This window comes from Oncorhynchus clarkii, chromosome 33, assembly GCF_045791955.1.
Source record: "Oncorhynchus clarkii lewisi isolate Uvic-CL-2024 chromosome 33, UVic_Ocla_1.0, whole genome shotgun sequence".
Lineage (NCBI taxonomy): Eukaryota > Metazoa > Chordata > Actinopteri > Salmoniformes > Salmonidae > Oncorhynchus > Oncorhynchus clarkii.
The window spans coordinates 16,928,956-16,947,091 of record NC_092179.1 but is presented as its reverse complement, the minus strand read 5'-3'; the positions used below and the strand labels follow the sequence as shown (position 1 = coordinate 16,947,091).

The following is an 18,136-nucleotide window of genomic DNA, read 5'->3' as shown; positions in this document are numbered from 1 at the left end:
GTAATGAGGATGACAACAGACCAGGGATGAGGGGAGGTCATCAGATGGTCATCGACGTTCAGACAGGTGAGGCATGCTAGCTAACACCACACCTAGACCACACCCCCTATAATGTCACCTATAACTTCAACAGGATTTCTCTTCTTCCAAATCTTTTATTTAACTATAGCGGAAATTGACGTTTAGGTTCCACCTCCGAAGAGTGACACAGGCTGCTAATACATATTTACGAATTGGGGATGGGAACACCGTGGGTGCTTTCCATGTGGAGTGGACAAATAAAAACAAGTAGGGCACCGACAGCTGTCAGTGTAGCTAGCTTGCATGCTAACCTTATCTGGCTAACTAATATTATCCATTGCTACGCTGTTTGCAAAATATTAGTCAGCTAGGCTATGGCTGGTTCTGGAGTTGGATTTGTCATAAGCGTGTAGGGAGAACTTTGCCACAGATGGACCGGGGAAACCAGTCCACAGTTTTGGCATCGTCCATAAATTGTGACTGGGAATCTGCCGTAGAAATGGGAAGAATAATATGGGGGGGTGTTCCAAAATGCAATCTTAGCACACACAATTTTAAACAAGTGCAACTTGACAAATTATCCAATGAATTATGATAATTTGCTGGTAAAAAAATTGAGGTGCAAAAACAAATTTGCACCCCCTATTTTAATTTGCGCCATGGCTCAGGCAGCAAAGTGTAGGCTACGGTTAAAAGCTGTAGCCAGAGAAGGAAGAGGATGCGAGACACCCCACTCACTGGTTCAGTGAAAGTCATTGAAGTAAGTAGACCAGACCCAGCTGCTAATGCATTGTTGTCTGTGGGAGACCCAACCCATTAACTAGACCAGATCTGACAATGTTTTCCAATGGTAAACGGCCTGAGTGAACTCTTATTTATCCGCCATCTTTGTTGTAGCCAAATATTCTCTATTATATTGCTCAGCTTAGTTGCGACTTTGCAGGTGTTTCTGATTAATAAACAATGCCATGCTGGTGGGTGGTACCATTTGATGTAAAACCCAGCCCTGAAACGAAATGTAGGCTAAAAAGAATTTGCACGTCATTTCATAGGAAAAGACACGGCATTGGCACGAAGTTGCACAAAGTGGGTAGTTCGGGGTTGTCACTTCAAGCACAAATATATTCTACTTTGACTTAAACAATTACTTATTGACTTAAATCGTTGTGTAACATCGTGGGTAAGCTCTGGCCATCGTCTTTCAGTGGATTTCTACTGTCGTCTTTTAAAGCTGTTTTGCAGAGGACGTTGGTTATTTTAGTGCTGTAATGTTCTGGTGGCTTACTCGCCTGCAGGCATTTGTAAAGACAAAGGCTTGTATGGTGTGCGTGTGTATACAGGCTGTGAGAAGCCTTGCATCTAGCTGGTCTGTCTCTCAGGCCCCCAGACACTGAGAACTGTCTTGTTGGCCAATCCAGATGACCAAGAGTAACACCCCCCCCCCCCCAACCAACCAACCTACAAAAACCTCCACACGCCATGCAGACATTACCCCTGTGTGCTGCTCTGCTGATTTGCCATGCTTAAGGCCCATTGAACCTGTCCACCCCTGTGTCAATAATGCACTCATGCTACTCAATTCATGGGTTCTTCAGGACTTCTTCAGGACTTATGGAATGGAACTGTTCTTTCTGCAATTGAAGTGATGATTTCCCCCAATATTCTCATGGTTGCACTCAGTATGTAGTGTAAGTGTTTATCTTGAATAGCCTTTTTCTACTCGTTAACCCTTTACACTCATGGAACTTAGCCTCTGGATACGGCTACATTGAAATGTTTGAAGAAACATACAGTTGAAGTCGGAAGTTTACATAACTTAGGTTGGCGTCATTAAAACTCGTTTTTCAACCACTCCACACATTTCTTGTTAACAAACTATAGTCGGTTAGGACATTACTTTCTTCATGGCACAAGTAATTTTTCCAACAATTGTTTACAGACAGATTATTTCACATATCATTCACTGTATCACAATTCCAGTTGGTCAGAAGTTTACATACACTAAGTTGACTGTGCCTTTAAACCGCTTGGTAATTTCCAGAAAATGTCATGGCTTTAGAAGCTTCTGATGTGCTAAGAGAGATCATACTTTTTGGAGAAATTACCTCTGGTCTGATGAAACACAAATAGACCTGTTTGGCCATAATGACCATCATTATGTTTGGAGGAAAAAGGGGGAGGCTTGCAAGCCGAAGAACACCATCCCAACCGTGAAGCACGGGGTGGAAGCATCATGTTGTGGGAGTGTTTTGCTGCAGGAGGTACTGGTGCACTTCACAAAATAGATGGCATCATGAGGAAAGGAAATGATGTGGATATATTGAAGCAACATCTCAAGACATCAGTCAGGAAGTTAAAGCTTGGTCGCAAATGGGTCTTCCAAATGGACAATGACCCTAAGCATACTTCCAAAGTTGTGGCAAAATGGCTTAAGGACAACAAAGTCAAGGTATTGGAGTGGCCATCACAAAGCCCTGACCTCAATCCTATAGAACATTTGTGGGCAGAACTGAAAAAGCGTGTGCGAGCAAGGAGGCCTACAAACCTGACTCAGTTACACAAGCTCTGTCAGTAGGAATGGCCAAAATTCGCCCAACTTATTGTGGAAGGCTACCTGAAACGTTTGACCCAAGTTAAACCATTTAAAAGGCAATGCTACCAAATACTAATTGAGTGTATGTACATTTCTGACCCACTGGGAATGTGATGAAAGCTGAAATAAATAATTATCTCTACTATTATTCTGACATTTCACATTCTTAAAATAAAGTGGTGATCCTAACTGACCTAAGACAGGTTATTTTTACTAGGATTTAATCAGGAATTGTGAAAAACTGAGTTTAAATGTATTTGGCTACGGTGTATGTAAACTTCCGACTTAAACTGTATGCATAACCATGGTAGCAATTGAAAGGGACCACTTCATAATATGGGAAAATTATCGGACCAAAGTTGAGGACACAACAGTCAAGCGTTAGATTAAGAGCTCTAACTTGTGTATCAAAGTGGCCACACACGTCTCCGACGTGTGCACAGTTACATTTCAATTCACTTTTATGGCTCAAGGAAAGAGCTTTCAATGATTAGGTGCCTTTTTAATTTTTTTTATTTAGCTGTACTGTTGAATTGAAGCAAGCTCACTTTTTTTTTTATTTTTTTGTATTTTTTGGAACACAGCCCTGCATCCCCATCACACAATTGTTTTCGCAATCCAAAATTGGTTCATTTATAAATTGCGTTCTGGGTTAGGTGGGCACAATTTGAAAGCTTATTCTCTTGCCAACATGACTCCTAAGTTATAAAATACAGTGTTAGTGTTAGACTTTCAGAAGGCCCTTAAGAGAAAATGATACTCATTTTGGCGTGCATAGAATGGATTGAGTGCATTCAGCTGCAAATTTTCTTCACAATGCGACAAACAGGCTCCTTCTGTTTAAAACAAAAATACAAAATCATAATTTTGCCATGTCATCCTTGTACATGTACATCAAATATTGCGATCATAAATGTTGATGATGTAAAGGACATGAGTTTCATCATATTGAAAACCAAAGCGCACATTTGGACTCGTGGGTGTGTGGTTTGCTTGTATGACATCAAAGCAGTATTTATTATAATCGTCTCATCTTTCAAAACAAATCGAGTCCTCTTGATCTACAATATTCCCCCCTCTTTGACAAAATGTGCAAAAGTAGCCCAATTAGTGGGAGGGACGAGTGGGGTGTGTGTCTATGTATATCTTCTTGTTGCGCTTAGTACTGCTGTTTACGCCTGTCCAGTTGAATCCTATACATCTCTGTAGGGGAGATCCTGAGTTCTGACGTCTTGTATGGCATGTTACTGTATGGTTGCTGGATCGAATCCCAGAGCTGACAAGGTCGTTCTGCCCCTGAACAAGGCAGTTAACCCACTATTCCTCGGTAGGCCGTCATTGTAAATTAGAATTTGTTCTTAACTGACTTTCCTAGTTCAAAAAATAATGATTTGCCACTGCATTCTGATAATGCTTATCAGTGACCAAATCTGCCATTTTCAACCAGTATACAGGTTTGAGTGTGAAGGGATAGTTTCAGGACCATTGTGCTTTACTGTAGTCTTCTTGGTGTTTCAGTATAGGCACCAGAGTAGTTCATTGATGTTGAATGTATCCAGCTGTCAGAGCAGATCACTGCACCTGTAAATAGCCCATCCAACTACCTCATTCCCATACTGTATGTATTTATTTATTTATCTTGCTCCTTTGCACCCCAGTATCTCCACTTGCACATTCTTCTTCTGCACATCTATCACTCCAGTGTTTTAATTTTGTATATTGTAATTACTTCGCCACCATGGCCTATTTATTGCCTTATCTTACCTCATTTGCAAACACTGTATATAGACTTTTTCTACTGTGTTATTGACTGTATGTTTGTTTATTCCATGTGTAACTCTGTATGTGTCAAACTGCTTTGCTTTATCTTGGCCAGGTCGCAGTTGTAAATGAGAACTTGTTCTCAACTAGCCTACCTGGTTAAATAAAGGTTAAATATATATTTTTTTAAATCCCCGGTGTTGACCAGCGCTGGCTTCTTGTTTCCCACAGAGACGGTGTATCTTTTTGGGGGCTGGGACGGCACACAGGACCTGGCTGACTTCTGGGCCTACAGTGTTCAGGAGAACCAGTGGATCTGCATCTCCAGAGACACAGAGAAGGAGGTGAGAGAGCAAGATGTATGAAAGAGAGAAGCATGGTGGAAAAGAGGAGTTATTGTGACACAGAACACTGTTAAATGGTCCATACTGATTGTTACAGCTGCTTAATGAGCAGAACACTACATTATTTATAGTAATGATCAGGATTATGACTGCAGTTTTCTTTGGTCAAGGTGAAGGTAATGTCTAACGAATGATTATAATGAAGATAATAGTTATAAGCTTCACTATAGGAAAATATAACAAAGTTGTAATGTTATTGGGCAGGTACTGGATATCAACAAAGTTCAGTAAATGGTAGAAACACTGTCTCCACATGGGAGCAGGGGGCCGAGTCGTCTCCTTTTTTTATAGATAGTTGGTGTGATGGCTTACCCCCCCCATGTCCTCTCCCAGAGTGGTCCCAGTGCGCGGTCCTGTCACAAGATGTGCATCGACAGTCAGCGGCGGCAGATCTACACACTCGGCCGCTACCTAGACTCCAGCGTCAGGAACAGCAAGTCTCTGAAGAGTGACTTCTACCGCTACGATGTCGACGCCAACACCTGGACACTGCTCAGTGAGGACACGTCAGCCGACGGCGGGCCCAAGCTCGTCTTTGACCACCAGGTAACCTCTTTATCACGCCCCTCACAGAGCTGTATCGCACACGTCCAAACTGGACTAAACTGGCTACGAGGGAATTGAAACACTGTGGGCTTCATTAAAAATAGGTTACAGAGTTTTTGTTGGTTAAATAATTTGTCCATTCAGCCATCTGGAGGTGAGACCAGAGCACTGATGAAGGCTTAGCCGGCTATAGTCTTGACATATTTTCCTCTTTTCCCACTTTTTAAGCTAAAAATGGATCTGTAAATGCCAGGCATTTTTACATTTTTACACTGCTCAAAGCCCAACGCTGAAATCCAAATGTTGAATCTCATGACTCTCTTCCGACCCAACCTTTCTCTTCTCTCACCCTTCCTCCTCCTCTTTATAGATGTGTATGGACTCGGAGAAGCACATGATCTATACGTTTGGCGGACGGATTCTGATGTGTAACGGCAGTGTGGAGGACAGCAGGACGTCCGAGCCCCAGTTCAGTGGGCTGTATGCCTTCCACTGCCAGGCCGGAACATGGAGCCTGCTCAGAGAAGACTCCTGCAACGCTGGGCCTGAGGATGTCCAGTCACGCATCGGACACTGCATGCTCTTCCACACTGTGAGTTATGGGAGTAGTAGCATGACTGGTGTTGATGTTAGGGTAATGTTGCCTGGATGTTACTGAACTGTGCTCATACACTCACACATATCAACACACAATGTGGCAACATTGCGGTGACATTCTTTATAGAATTCAGCACAAACACCAGAATGATTTATTGACAGAAAGCCAAAATGGCTTTCTGCTTTGTGTTTTTAGAGAAAGCCAATGACAGAACAAATATGCACCAATTTTACTCTCATTACTTTTATGAAGCCAAGGAAAATTGTTCAGACTATTATCTTGTTCCACAGAAGAATGTAAACCATTCAGTGTTGGCATGAATATGAAATAGATTTTGCTCTTCTCTCGCTCATCTCCCCCTCCCTTTCTCCAGAGGAATCGTTGTCTGTATGTGTTCGGAGGTCAAAGGTCAAAGACGTACCTGAATGACTTCTTCAGCTACGACGTGGACGGGGACCATGTGGAGATCATCTCAGACGGAACCAAGAAGGACTCCGGCATGGGTAAGACTGTCCACTTAGTCACTTAAGCCACCAGGGACAGTAACTCCATGGGTGGAGTAAAGTACAACAGACACCTTCATTGTTTAGTGCCAACATTTTGTTCCAAATGGATCTGGTCAGGTCTAATGCCAAGGGTGTTGCAAGGCTAACCTAAATGAGTTTAGCCTTCATGTAAAAGTCCCCTCACTGCCTTCAGCACGTTGTACTTGCACCCTGGGTTCCACCCATTCTGCAGGGCAACAGAGAATCTAGTAGCGTGGCCGTAGTGCGTTTGTTTACAAAGTTGGAATTCATAATTGCTTGCTGTGATTAGAAAGCGAGAAGTTGATTTCATCAGCTTCTGAGAATAGCATTTTTGTCACGTGCAAATGGGGTTCTTAGAAATTCCCAGCCCGTATTATTGTGGTATTTAGCAAAACCTCACAGGAACATTTAATTAGAGTGCACTCTCACACCACACACACACTGTTTCAATCTCTTACAATCTACTTTCTCTTTAATTTTTATTCTCACACTCTCACAGAACCATATTCTTTTATCTTCTACTTTTTCTATTACACACACATATTTGCAAAGCTACTGGTAATTTACCAAAGTTACCAGAATCTTCAGTAATTTGGGTAATTAACAGAAAACTTATGGTAACTTTGGTAATTTATACTTGAATAACGGTAAAGAATATTTTATTTATTGTTATATACACATACATGTGCGCACACACACAGTACCAGTCAAATATTTGGACAAACCTACCCATTCAAAGGTTTTTCTTTATTTTTACATTGTAGAAAAATAGTAAAGACATCAAATTTATGAAATATCACACATGGAATCATGTAGAAACCAAAAAAAGTGTTAAACAAATCAAAATATATTTGAGGTTCTTCAAAGTAGCCACCCTGCTTTGATGACAGCTTTTGCACGCTCTTGGCATTCTCTCAACCAGTTTCATGAGGAATGCTTTTCCCTCTGCAACTGGTTTTCCAGCAGTTTTGAAGGAGTTCCCACATATGCTGAGCATTTGTTGGCTGCTTTTCCTTCACTCTGTGGTCCAACTCATCTCAAACCATCTCCAATTGGGTTGAGGTCGGGTGATTATGGAGGCGAGGTCATGTTATGCAGCACTCCATCACTCTCCTTGGTTAAATATCCCTTACACAGCCTGGAGGTGTGTTGGGTCATTGTCCTGTTGAAAAACAGATGATCATCCCATGAAGCCCAAACCGGATGGGATGGCGTATCGCTGCAGAATGCTGTGGTAGCCATGCTGGTTAAGTGTGCCTTGAATTCTAAATAAATCACTGACAGTGTCACAAGCAAAGCACCATCACACCTCCATGCTTTACGGTGGGAACCACACATGTGGAGATCATCCGTTCACCTACACCGCATCTCGCAAAGACACGGCGGTTGGAACCAAAAATCTACAATTTGGACTCCAGCCCAAAGGACAGATTTCCACCGGTCTCATGTCCATTGCTCGTGTTTCTTGGTCCAAGCAAGTCTAATCTTCTTATTGGTGTCATTTAGAAGTGGTTTCTTTGCAGCAATTCGGCCATGAAGGTCTGATTCACACAGTCTCCTCTGAACAGTTGATGTTGAGATGTCTGTTACTTGAACTCTGTGACGCATTTATGTGGGCTGCAATTTCTGAGGCTGGTAATTCTAATGAACTTCTCCTCTGCAGCGGAGGTAACTCTGGTTCTTCCATTCCTGTGGCGGTCCTCATGAGAGACAGTTTCAAGTTCTTGACATTTCTATGTTGACTGACCGTCATGTCTTTAAAGTAATGATGGACTGTTGTTTCTCTTTGCTTATTTGAGCTCTTCTTGCCATATGTACTTATGTCTTTTACCAAATAGGGCAATCTTCTGTATCCCCCCCTACCTTGTCACAACACAACTGATTGGCTCAAATGCATTAAGAAGGAAAGAAATTCCACATTAACTTTTTTAACAAGGCACACCTGTTAATTGAAATGCATTCCAGGTGACTACCTCATAAAGATGGTTGAGAGAATGCCAAGAGTGTGCAAAGCTGTCAAGGCAAAAGGTGGCTATTTGAAGAATCTCAAATATAAAATATATTTTGATTTGTTCAACACTTTTTGGTTACTACATGATTCCATATGTGTTATTTCATAGTTTTCATGTCTTCACTATAATCCTACAATGTAAAAAAACCCTGGAATGAGTACGTGTTCTAAAACTTTTGACCGGTACAATGTACATTTGAAATCGGATGTTAACATACATACACCGTAGCCAAATGCATTTAAACTCAGTTATTCACAATTCTTGACATTAAATCCTAGTAAAAATGCCCCGTCTTAGGTCAGTTAGGATCACCACTTTGTCTTAAGACTGAAATGTCAGAATAATAGTAGTGATTTATTTATTTCATCACATTCCCAGTGGGTCAGAAGTTTACATGCACTCAATTAGTATTTGGTAGCATTGCCTTTTTAAATTGTTTAACTTGGATCAAATGTTTCAGGTAGTCTTCCACAAACTTCCCACAATAAGTTAAGTGAATTTTGGCCATTCCTACTGACAGAGCTTGTGTAACTGAGTCATGTCTGTAGACCTCCTTGCTCACTCTTTTTCAGTTCTGCCCACAAATGTTCAATAGGATTGAGGTCAGGGCTTTGTGATGGCCACTCCAATACCTTGACTTTGTTGTCCTTAAGCCATTTTGCCACAACTTTGGAAGTATGCTTAGGGTCATTGTCCATTTGGAAGACCCATTTGTGACCAAGCTTTAACTGACTGATGTCTGGAGATCCCTCCTGCAGCAAAACACCCCCACAACATGATGCTGCCACCCCCGTGTTTCATGGTTGGGATGGCACTGCGTTTGAAGGTAGGCCTTGAAATACATCCACAGGTGCACCTCCAATTGACTCAAATGATGTCAATTAGCCTATCAGAAGCTTCTAAAGCCTTGACATCATTTTCTGGAATTTTCCAAGCTGTTTACAGTGCATGTAAACTTCTGACCCACTGGAATTGTGATACAGTGACATCTAAGTGAAATACTCTGCCTGTAAACAATTGTTTGAAAAATGACTATCATACACGAAGTAAATGTCCTAACCAATTTGCCATAACTATAGTTTGTTAGTTCTAGTTTGAGGTAATCTGAAGAGATTTTCACTTCCTGAAGCACCTCCCACAAGTTGGATTGGCTTGATTGGTCAAGCTGCTCCCACAACAGCTCAATAGGGTTGATCGGGGACTGTGCTGGCCACTCCATTATAGACAGAACATCAGCTGACTGCTTCTTCCCTAAATAGTTATTGCATAGTTTGGAGCTGTGCTTAGGATCATTGTCCTGTTGTAGGAGGAAATTGGCTCCAATTAAGAGCTGTCCCCAGGGTATGGCATAGCCTTCCTTCAAGATCCCTTTTACCATGTACAAACCACTAAAGCACCCCCAGAACATCACATTGCCTCCACCATGCTTGGCAGATGGCGTCAAGCACTCCTCCAGCATCTTCATTTTTTCTGTGTCTCATGAATGTTCTTCTTTGTGATCTGAACACCTCAAACTTAGATTTGTCTGTCCTTAACACTTTTTTTCCAATCTTCCTCTGTCCAGTGTCTGTGTTTATTTGCCCATCTTAATTCTTTTTATTGGGGCCCCCCGGGTGGCGCAGTGGTTTAGGGCCACCAGAGACTCTGGGTCGCGCCCAGGCTCTTTCGCAACCGGCCGTGACCGGGAGGTCCGTGGGGCGACGCACAATTGGCCTAGCGTCATCCGGGTTAGGGAGGGTTTGGCCGGTAGGGATATCCTTGTCTCATCGCGCACCAGCGACTCCTGTGGCGGGCCGGGCGCAGTGCGCGCTAACCAAGGTCGCCAGGTGCACGGTGTTTCCTCCGACACATTGGTGCGGCTGGCTTCCGGGTTGGATGCGCGCTGTGTTAACCTCTAGCGTCGAGCAATCCCGTATCCGGGAGCATAATCATAGCCTCAAGCTCATTACCATAACGCAACGTTAACTATTCATGATAATCGCAAATGAAATGAAAGAAATGTATTCACTCACAAGCTTAGCCTTTTGTTAACAACACTGTCATCTCAGATTTTCAAAATATGCTTTTCAACCATAGCTACACAAGCATTTGTGTAAGAGTATTGATAGCCTAGCATAGCATTAAGCCTAGCATTCAGCTGGCAACATTTTCACAAAAACAAGAAAAGCATTCAAATAAAATAATTTACCTTTGAAGAACTTCGAATGTTTTCAATGAGGAGACTCTCAGTTAGATAGCAAATGTTCATTTTTTTCCAAAAATATTATGTGTGTAGGAGAAATCGCTCCGTTTTGTTCATCACGTTTGGCTAAGAAAAAAACCCGAAAATTCAGTCACTACAACGCCAAACTTTTTTCAAAATTAACTCTATAATATCGACAGAAACATGGCAAACGTTGTTTAGAATCAACCCTCAAGGTGTTTTTCACATATCTATTCGATGATAAATCATTCGTGGCAGTTGGGTTTCTCCTCAGTAGCAAACGGAAAAGTACTGCAGCTGGAGATTACGCAATAATTGCGACGGAGGACACCAAGCGACCACCTGGTAAATGTAGTGTCTTATGGTCAATCTTCCAATGATATGCCTACAAATACGTCACAATGCTGCAGACACCTTGGGGAAACGACAGAGTCTAGTCTAGTCAAGTCTAAGCTCATTCGTGGCCCATTCACAGCCATATAAGTAGTCATTGGAACACAGCGCCTTCAAAATCTGGGGCACTTCCTGTTTGAAATTTCATCTTGGTTTCGCCTGTAGCATCAGTTCTGTGGCACTCACAGACAATATCTTTGCAGTTTTGGAAACGTCAGAGTGTTTTCTTTCCAGAGCTGTCAATTATATGCAGAGTCAACAAAATATCTTGTTTTAAAACGGGAACGTTTTTCATCCAAAAATTAAAATAGCGCCCCCTATATCCAAGAAGTTAAGAAGCAGTGCGGCTTGGTTGGGTTGTGTATCGGAAGACGCATGACTTTTGACCTTCGTCTCTCCCGAGCCCGTAAGGGAGTTGTAGCGATGAGACAAGATAGTAGCTACTAACAATTGGGTACCATGAAGTTGGGGAGAAAAGGGGGGTAAAACAAAAAAAATTATAATAAAAATAAAATCAAAAATACTTTTTATTGGCCGATCTGAGATGGCTTTTTCTTTGCAACTATGCCTTGAAGACCAACATCCCGAAGTCGCCCCTTCACTGTTGACGTTGAGACTGGTGTTGTGCGGGTACTATTAAATGAAGCTGCCATTTTGAGGACTTGTGAGCCGTCTGCTTCTCGAACTAGACACTAATGTACTTGTCCTCTAGCTCAGTTGTGCACCGGTGCCTCCCACTCTTTCTATTCTGGTTAGAACCAGTTTGCGCTGTTCTGTAAAGGGAGTAGTACACAGCGTTGTACGAGATCTTCAGTTTCTTGGCAATTTCTTGCATTGAATAGCCTTAATTTCTCAAAACAAGAATAGACTGAGGAGTTTCAGAAGAAAGTTATTTGTTTCTGGCCATTTTGAGCCTGTAATCGAACCCACAAGTGCTGATGCTCCAAATACTCAGCTAGTCTAAAGAAGGACATTTTTTTTTTTTTTTATTGCTTCTTTAAATCAGCACAACAGTTTTTCAGCTGTGCTAACATACTTGGATTAGCTAACACACTCCTGTGTTCCATGTGCCACTGGAACACAGGAGTGATGGTTGCTGATAATCGATATCTGTACGCCTATGTAGATATTCCATTTAAAATAAGCCGTTTCCAGGTACATTAGTCATTTTCAACATTAACAATGTCTACACTGTATTTCTGATCAACTTGATGTTATTTTAATGGACAAAAAATGTGCTTTTCTTTCAAAAACAAGGACATTTTTAAGTGACCCCAAACGTTTGAACAGCTCCGGAAAAAGTTTAAGAGACCACTGCAAAATGATCAGTTTCTCTGGTTTTACTATTTGCTCTAAATGACTATTTTTATTTGGGAGAAATGTTGTCAGTAGTTTATAAAATAAAACAAACATGTTAATTTTACCCAAACCAGAGAAACTGATCATTTTGCAGTGGTCTCTTCGTTTTTTCCAGAGCTGTGTATATATTTGTGTGTGTGTGTACACACGCATCCAAATTAAACACCAATGGTATTCACTAAGTTGGTATTCACTAAGTTTATATTTAGGATTGTTTTACGATCTTTAGTTTTTTGTTTAAATCATCTTATTCATTATTTCATATGTTTTACATGTGATTAGGCCACACAGAGGCCTGTGATAATCTGAAGTACCCAAAATGGCCACTAGATGTCTTGTGATAAATTACATCCTTGAAAGATACCAAAGTTATGGTAGTTTGCTGGGAAACTTAGAACGTTTCCAGTAATGTACCCTCCCTTTGCAAACCTACACACACACACACAGTCTGAATGCTAACTTGAGCAAATCGCAACATTGCACTCTGTTTAGTCGCTATCAACTGATGCTTTTGGTCAGCAGCTGTGTGTGTGTGTGTAGCCTAATGTGTCTTTTTCCCGTCAAGCTTGTGACTCCGTGATACATGTGATGGGGAGAGTTCTGTAAATGTAGTATCTTCATCTACCCTTACACTAAAGAATGTAATAGAATCTGTAGTTTCAGATGCAATAGATGGCTGTAGGAGGAGATGCCGTCTCTTCTATTAAAGTGACATGTGACAGACTTTTCAGTGCAGCTCATTAAAAGGCACAGGGCAGCAGAGAGAAAGAGATGCTTGTTGTCCTGATAAACAGATTGTCTAAAGATCTCTGGCTGGACAGAGCAGAGCTGGACTGGCGTGATAATGGCAGAGTATTAATAGGACCTCACTGTATGCCTCTCGCATCTGTGTCATCCTGCAAGAACGAGAGAGGGAGGCAGAAGTAGAGAGATGGAGGGAGAGCGAGTAAGACCGAGACGAGGGAGAAACCGAAAGATGCAGAATGAGCAAGCGAGAGCGAAAGAACAGAATATATTTTGGCAGGAAGGAAGTAGCAAGCCAAACAGTGCTCTTGTAATCATTCTTTTAATGTTTATCGCCACCGCAGCTGCTCTGTGTTCTGCTCCGGCACCACAGAAACATCTCTCTGTTCATTTCCATTTCAGAACTTTGCTTTAATGAGCTCCATCTATCCCAAATGGCACCCTATTCCCTATATTGTGTACTACTTTTGACCAGGGCCCGTAGCGTCTGGTCAAAAGTAGTGCACTACACATGTGTTAAGGTGCTATTTGGGACGTAGGCTGTGTCTGAAGGGCAGAGCACAGTCTTTAGTGGCTCTGTCTTTCTGGTGTTTTCTTCTTGTTCTTCAAATAAACTTCTTTGTTTTGTTGATTCTCTAAAACCATCTGTACTCTCTACTCAAGTTACACAGGCTGATTGACCTAGGGGCCTGTTTTGTTTATGCAGAAGTTAATGCCTTGGTTAATGTCTTGGAACAGGACGTTGTCGCATAATTCATGTTGTGTGATTGTCAAACTGTCTATGAAGCTTGTTTGAGAAATTGCCCTAATTTTCCTTGAAAGCATATGGTGGGTTCCATAAAAATGTATTAGTACCAGTTGGTAGTACTAAGAGATTTAAAAAAAAAAATAAATAAAAAAAACTTCCTCTCAGCACCCAAAAGCGTCTTTGTTTTGACACTGTTCCTCAACTTACCATCATAGATTTGATACACCATGTAGTCATTGCGAAAGCTTATACCTGCTTCTTACGTACAACTACTGAAATACATGACCACAAAGCGGAGGAACTTGGCCTATATGTGTTCCATATTCCGCTATACGTATGAATAGTAGCATACTGTATATACTGACGTGTCATGACTACAAACACACGTGCAATCAGAGGATTGCTTCAGACCAGCATTGTACGCAAATCTGGGTAAAACAACATGCATATGGATAGTTCCATACTGTTTACACTGTGACCGCAAACACATCCTGTTCTGTCAGTAATGCAAATCGGTAGAAAGACAAACATACATTTGCGTTGTGTCCTGCTTGTTTCCAGCGAGTCTCGTTGCTATGTACGTTGCTATGTGAGCAGCCTTTTGCTTTCGTAGTCTCCCAGTTCTCAAGTCTTTTAATCTTGGCCTCGATGGAAACAATGTGCAATGGCGTTAAATTACCATAGAGCCCAGAATTCTGTGACCAGGAAAAATGCTGAATCCCTGCTGTTATATCAATGTAGCCTGCTATTCTCTCTCATCTCAGAAGCACCAGTCTGTGTTTTAAACCTCTCTCTGATGTGTGTTTGTCCCTCAGTGCCGATGACGGGCTTCACCCAGAGGGCCACCATAGACCCAGAGCTGAATGAGATCCACGTCCTGTCTGGCCTCAGCAAGGATAAGGACAAACGAGAGGAGAACGTTCGTAACTCCTTCTGGATCTATGACATCGCACGCAACAACTGGTACGAAACACACACACACACACGCAGTCTTGTATAACTAACCATGTGGGGGGGACACAATTCAATCCCATTCAACATATTTTTCCTAGCTCCTAACCCTAAAACCCTAGCTCCTAAACCTAATTCTAACCTTAACCCTAAACCCCCCTTGAAATAGCATTTGACCTTGTGGGGACTAACAAAATGTTTTTTTTTACTATTCTTGTGGAGACTTCTGGTCCCCACAAGTATAGTTGCACACGCCCACGCACCGGCAAACGCACACAATAAGACGCTTTGATACAATCGTCAACCAGAAGTGTCATATTTCAAAGGCTTTCCTGACCTGAAAGGGAGTTTCATAATCTCTCTGCCCTTCAAAAGAGAACAAAATGTTTTTTTCAGGGGGTGTGTTTCAGAGCGTGTGTGTGTTGTACCTCTGCACCTTCATGGAGAAAGTCTTTGTTTTCGCGTAGCTAATTTGGTCAGTTGAAACAGTGCTTGTGAGAAAACAGGCTGAAAGTGCTGCCTGCTGCTGGTTCCGGTACACTTCTTCTTTCTCCAGCTGTTCTTTTTACTGAGTGTCCAGTAAATGAAGTCAATGTTTGTGTATGTGTGTTTCTCCGTAGGAGGCTGTCTAGAAGTGTGTTCCAGTATTTGCTTCGGGGTGTGTGGGTGTGTTTCCTTTTTAAGGTATAGAAACACAATGGGTGTTCCTCTTCAGGGTTAAGGCCATGTGCGTGTACTAACTGTTGTACTGTGTGTGTGTGTGTGTGTGTGCGCGCGCCCCTGCGTGCTGCAGGTCGTGTGTGTATAAGAATGACCAGGCGGTGAAGGAGAACCCCAGTAAAGCTCTACAGGAGGAAGAGCCCTGTCCACGCTTCGCACACCAGCTGGTCTACGACGAAATGCACAAGGTCACACGCGCACACACACTTAAAAACAAATATTTGACCTTTATTTAACCAGGTTAGTCTGGTTGAGAACATTTATTTTTCAAGAGAGACCTGAACCAAGACAGCAGCATCAACACATCAGTTTTAGACCGCCACATGACATCAACCAGACTAAGATACATCAATATAACAAGCAGCATGTCAGTGAAGAACATGGACACACACACACACACTTCTACAAAATGCTATAAGCATAAGGGCACAAAAGTCTTAATTAAATACTGTTTCAGGATATCATTATGATCTGAGACCAGCTGCAGTTTTGAGGGTATTGATGGATAATATCGAATATATCCTCTTTGTGTCCAGGTACACTACCTGTTTGGAGGAAACCCAGGGAAGTCGTGCTCTCCTAAGATGCGTCTGGATGACTTCTGGTCCCTCAAGCTGTGTCGCCCCTCCAAGGAGTACCTACTCCGACACTGCAGATACCTAATCAGGAAGTACAGGTACACAACCAGAGAATGGACTATACACCTGGAACTGAACCGTAACCTCTCTGTACCATATAGCAAAACAGTGGAGACAAATGTATAGGAGTTATGATACAATTCTAGTTTTGGGTTCTGCTTTGACACTGATTCCACCTAGTGGCCATGTCTTGCCATTGTAGGGAAGGATTATCTCCTCGTTCATTTTGCAGTCTTTGCAGTGATCTTTTCACCTTGTGTGGTACAGAGATTCTGTAGGTTAGGCTAAACGATTTCCTCAAGCTCTCTGTGGGTATACCTGAAGATCTGTCGTGTGTGTTTTTAGGTTTGAGGAGAAGGCCCAGTCAGAGCCTCTGAATGCTCTGAAGTACCTGCAGAACGACCTCTCTCTGACCGTGGACCACACCAACCCTGACGAGACCAAAGAGGTGAGGGACGGGAGGGAGGGTTGACTGATAGGGAGAGGGGTACTTGCACATTGCAGTGTTATTTATTCAACTGTGCTTTTAGATCAAGTAAACTAGAGGTCGACCGATTTAAGATTTAACGCGATACCGATTTTTGGAGAACCAATAAAAGCCGATACAGACGATTTATATATATATTTATATATCTATAATGACAATTACAACAATACTGAATGAACACTTTTCTTTTAACTTAATATAATACATAGATTTTATTTAGTCTCAAATAAATAAACATGTTTGGTTTAAATAATGCAAAAACAGTGTTAGAGAAGAAAGTGCAATATGTGCCATGTGAAACGTTTTAAGTTCCTTGCTCAGAACATGAGAACATGTTCAATATTCCCAGTTAAGAAGTTTTAGGTTGTAGTTATTATAGGACTATTTCTCTCTATACCATTTGTATTTCATAGACCTTTGACTGTTGGATGTTCTAATAGGTACTTTAGTATTGCCAGCCTAAACAGCGCTGTGCTTCAAGCATTGCCAAAAGCTACTGGCAAATGGAGGAAAGTGCTGTTTGAATGAATGCTTACGAGCCTGCTGCTGCCTACCACCACTCAGTCAGACTGCTCTATCAAATCATAGACTTATTATATAATAAACACACAGAAATACCAGCCTTAGGTCATTAATATGGTCAAATCCGGAAACTATCATTTCGAAAACAAAACATTTATTCTTTCAGTGAAATACAGAACCGTTCTGTATTTTATCGAATGGGTGCCAACCCTAAGTCTCTAAATATTGCTGTTACATAGCACAACTTTCAATGTTATGTCATAATTCAATGTTATGGAAAATTAATTACGGTATTTGTTAGGAAGAAATGGTCTTCACACAGTTCGCAACGAGCCAGGCGAGCCAAACTGCTGCATATACCCTGACTTACACTGAACGCAAGAGAAGTGACACAATTTCAGGCACTGCATTGATTATATGCAATGCTGGGCAAGCTAGTTAAACTAGTAATATCATCAACCATGTGTAGTTAACTAGTGATTATGCTGAGATAGATTTTTTTCCTAAGATACGTTTAGTGCTAGCTAGCAATTTACCTTGGCTCCTTGCTGCCTGCACTCGCGTAACAGGTGGTCGGCCTGCCACGCAGTCCCCTCGTGGATTGCAATATAATCGGTCGTAATCGCCGATTACCGATTTGTTATGAAAACTTGAAATCGGCCCTAATTAATCGGTCACCTTTAAAATAAACATATGAAGTGGTTTGATAATGTAACATTCCAAGCCTGTGTTTTGATGTTCATTGTTTTTTATATTATTACCAGGAATAATGGAAGTGTATTTGTTGGCGGTGTTGCGTTAGTGTTCAGTGACTGAGATGTTGTGTTCCGATGTGACTATTCAGTTCCAGCTCCTGCCCTCGGCTCTCTTCAAGTCCAGCTCTGACTTCATCCCTCTGGGTAAGAGCCT

At 41.8% G+C, this 18,136-nt stretch overlaps 1 protein-coding gene across 5 annotated transcripts in view; it reads left to right on the top strand.

Annotated features, from left to right (window-relative positions):
* The window catches only part of LOC139392805 (muskelin-like), a 37,031-nt gene that overhangs the window by 15,691 nt on the left and 3,204 nt on the right, over positions 1-18,136 (top strand). For all 5 annotated transcript variants that reach the window (XR_011629736.1, XR_011629735.1, XR_011629734.1 and 2 more), the window contains exons 8-17: positions 1-66; positions 4,607-4,719; positions 5,113-5,325; positions 5,696-5,917; positions 6,297-6,426; positions 14,725-14,872; positions 15,654-15,768; positions 16,117-16,256; positions 16,564-16,666; positions 18,072-18,126. Coding sequence is in view for 2 of the 5 variants with exons in the window: in XM_071141064.1 (XP_070997165.1) it covers positions 1-66; positions 4,607-4,719; positions 5,113-5,325; positions 5,696-5,917; positions 6,297-6,426; positions 14,725-14,872; positions 15,654-15,768; positions 16,117-16,256; positions 16,564-16,666; positions 18,072-18,126 (1,305 nt within the window). In the remaining 3 variants the exon portion in view is untranslated. The remainder of the gene's footprint in view (positions 67-4,606; positions 4,720-5,112; positions 5,326-5,695; positions 5,918-6,296; positions 6,427-14,724; positions 14,873-15,653; positions 15,769-16,116; positions 16,257-16,563; positions 16,667-18,071; positions 18,127-18,136) is intronic.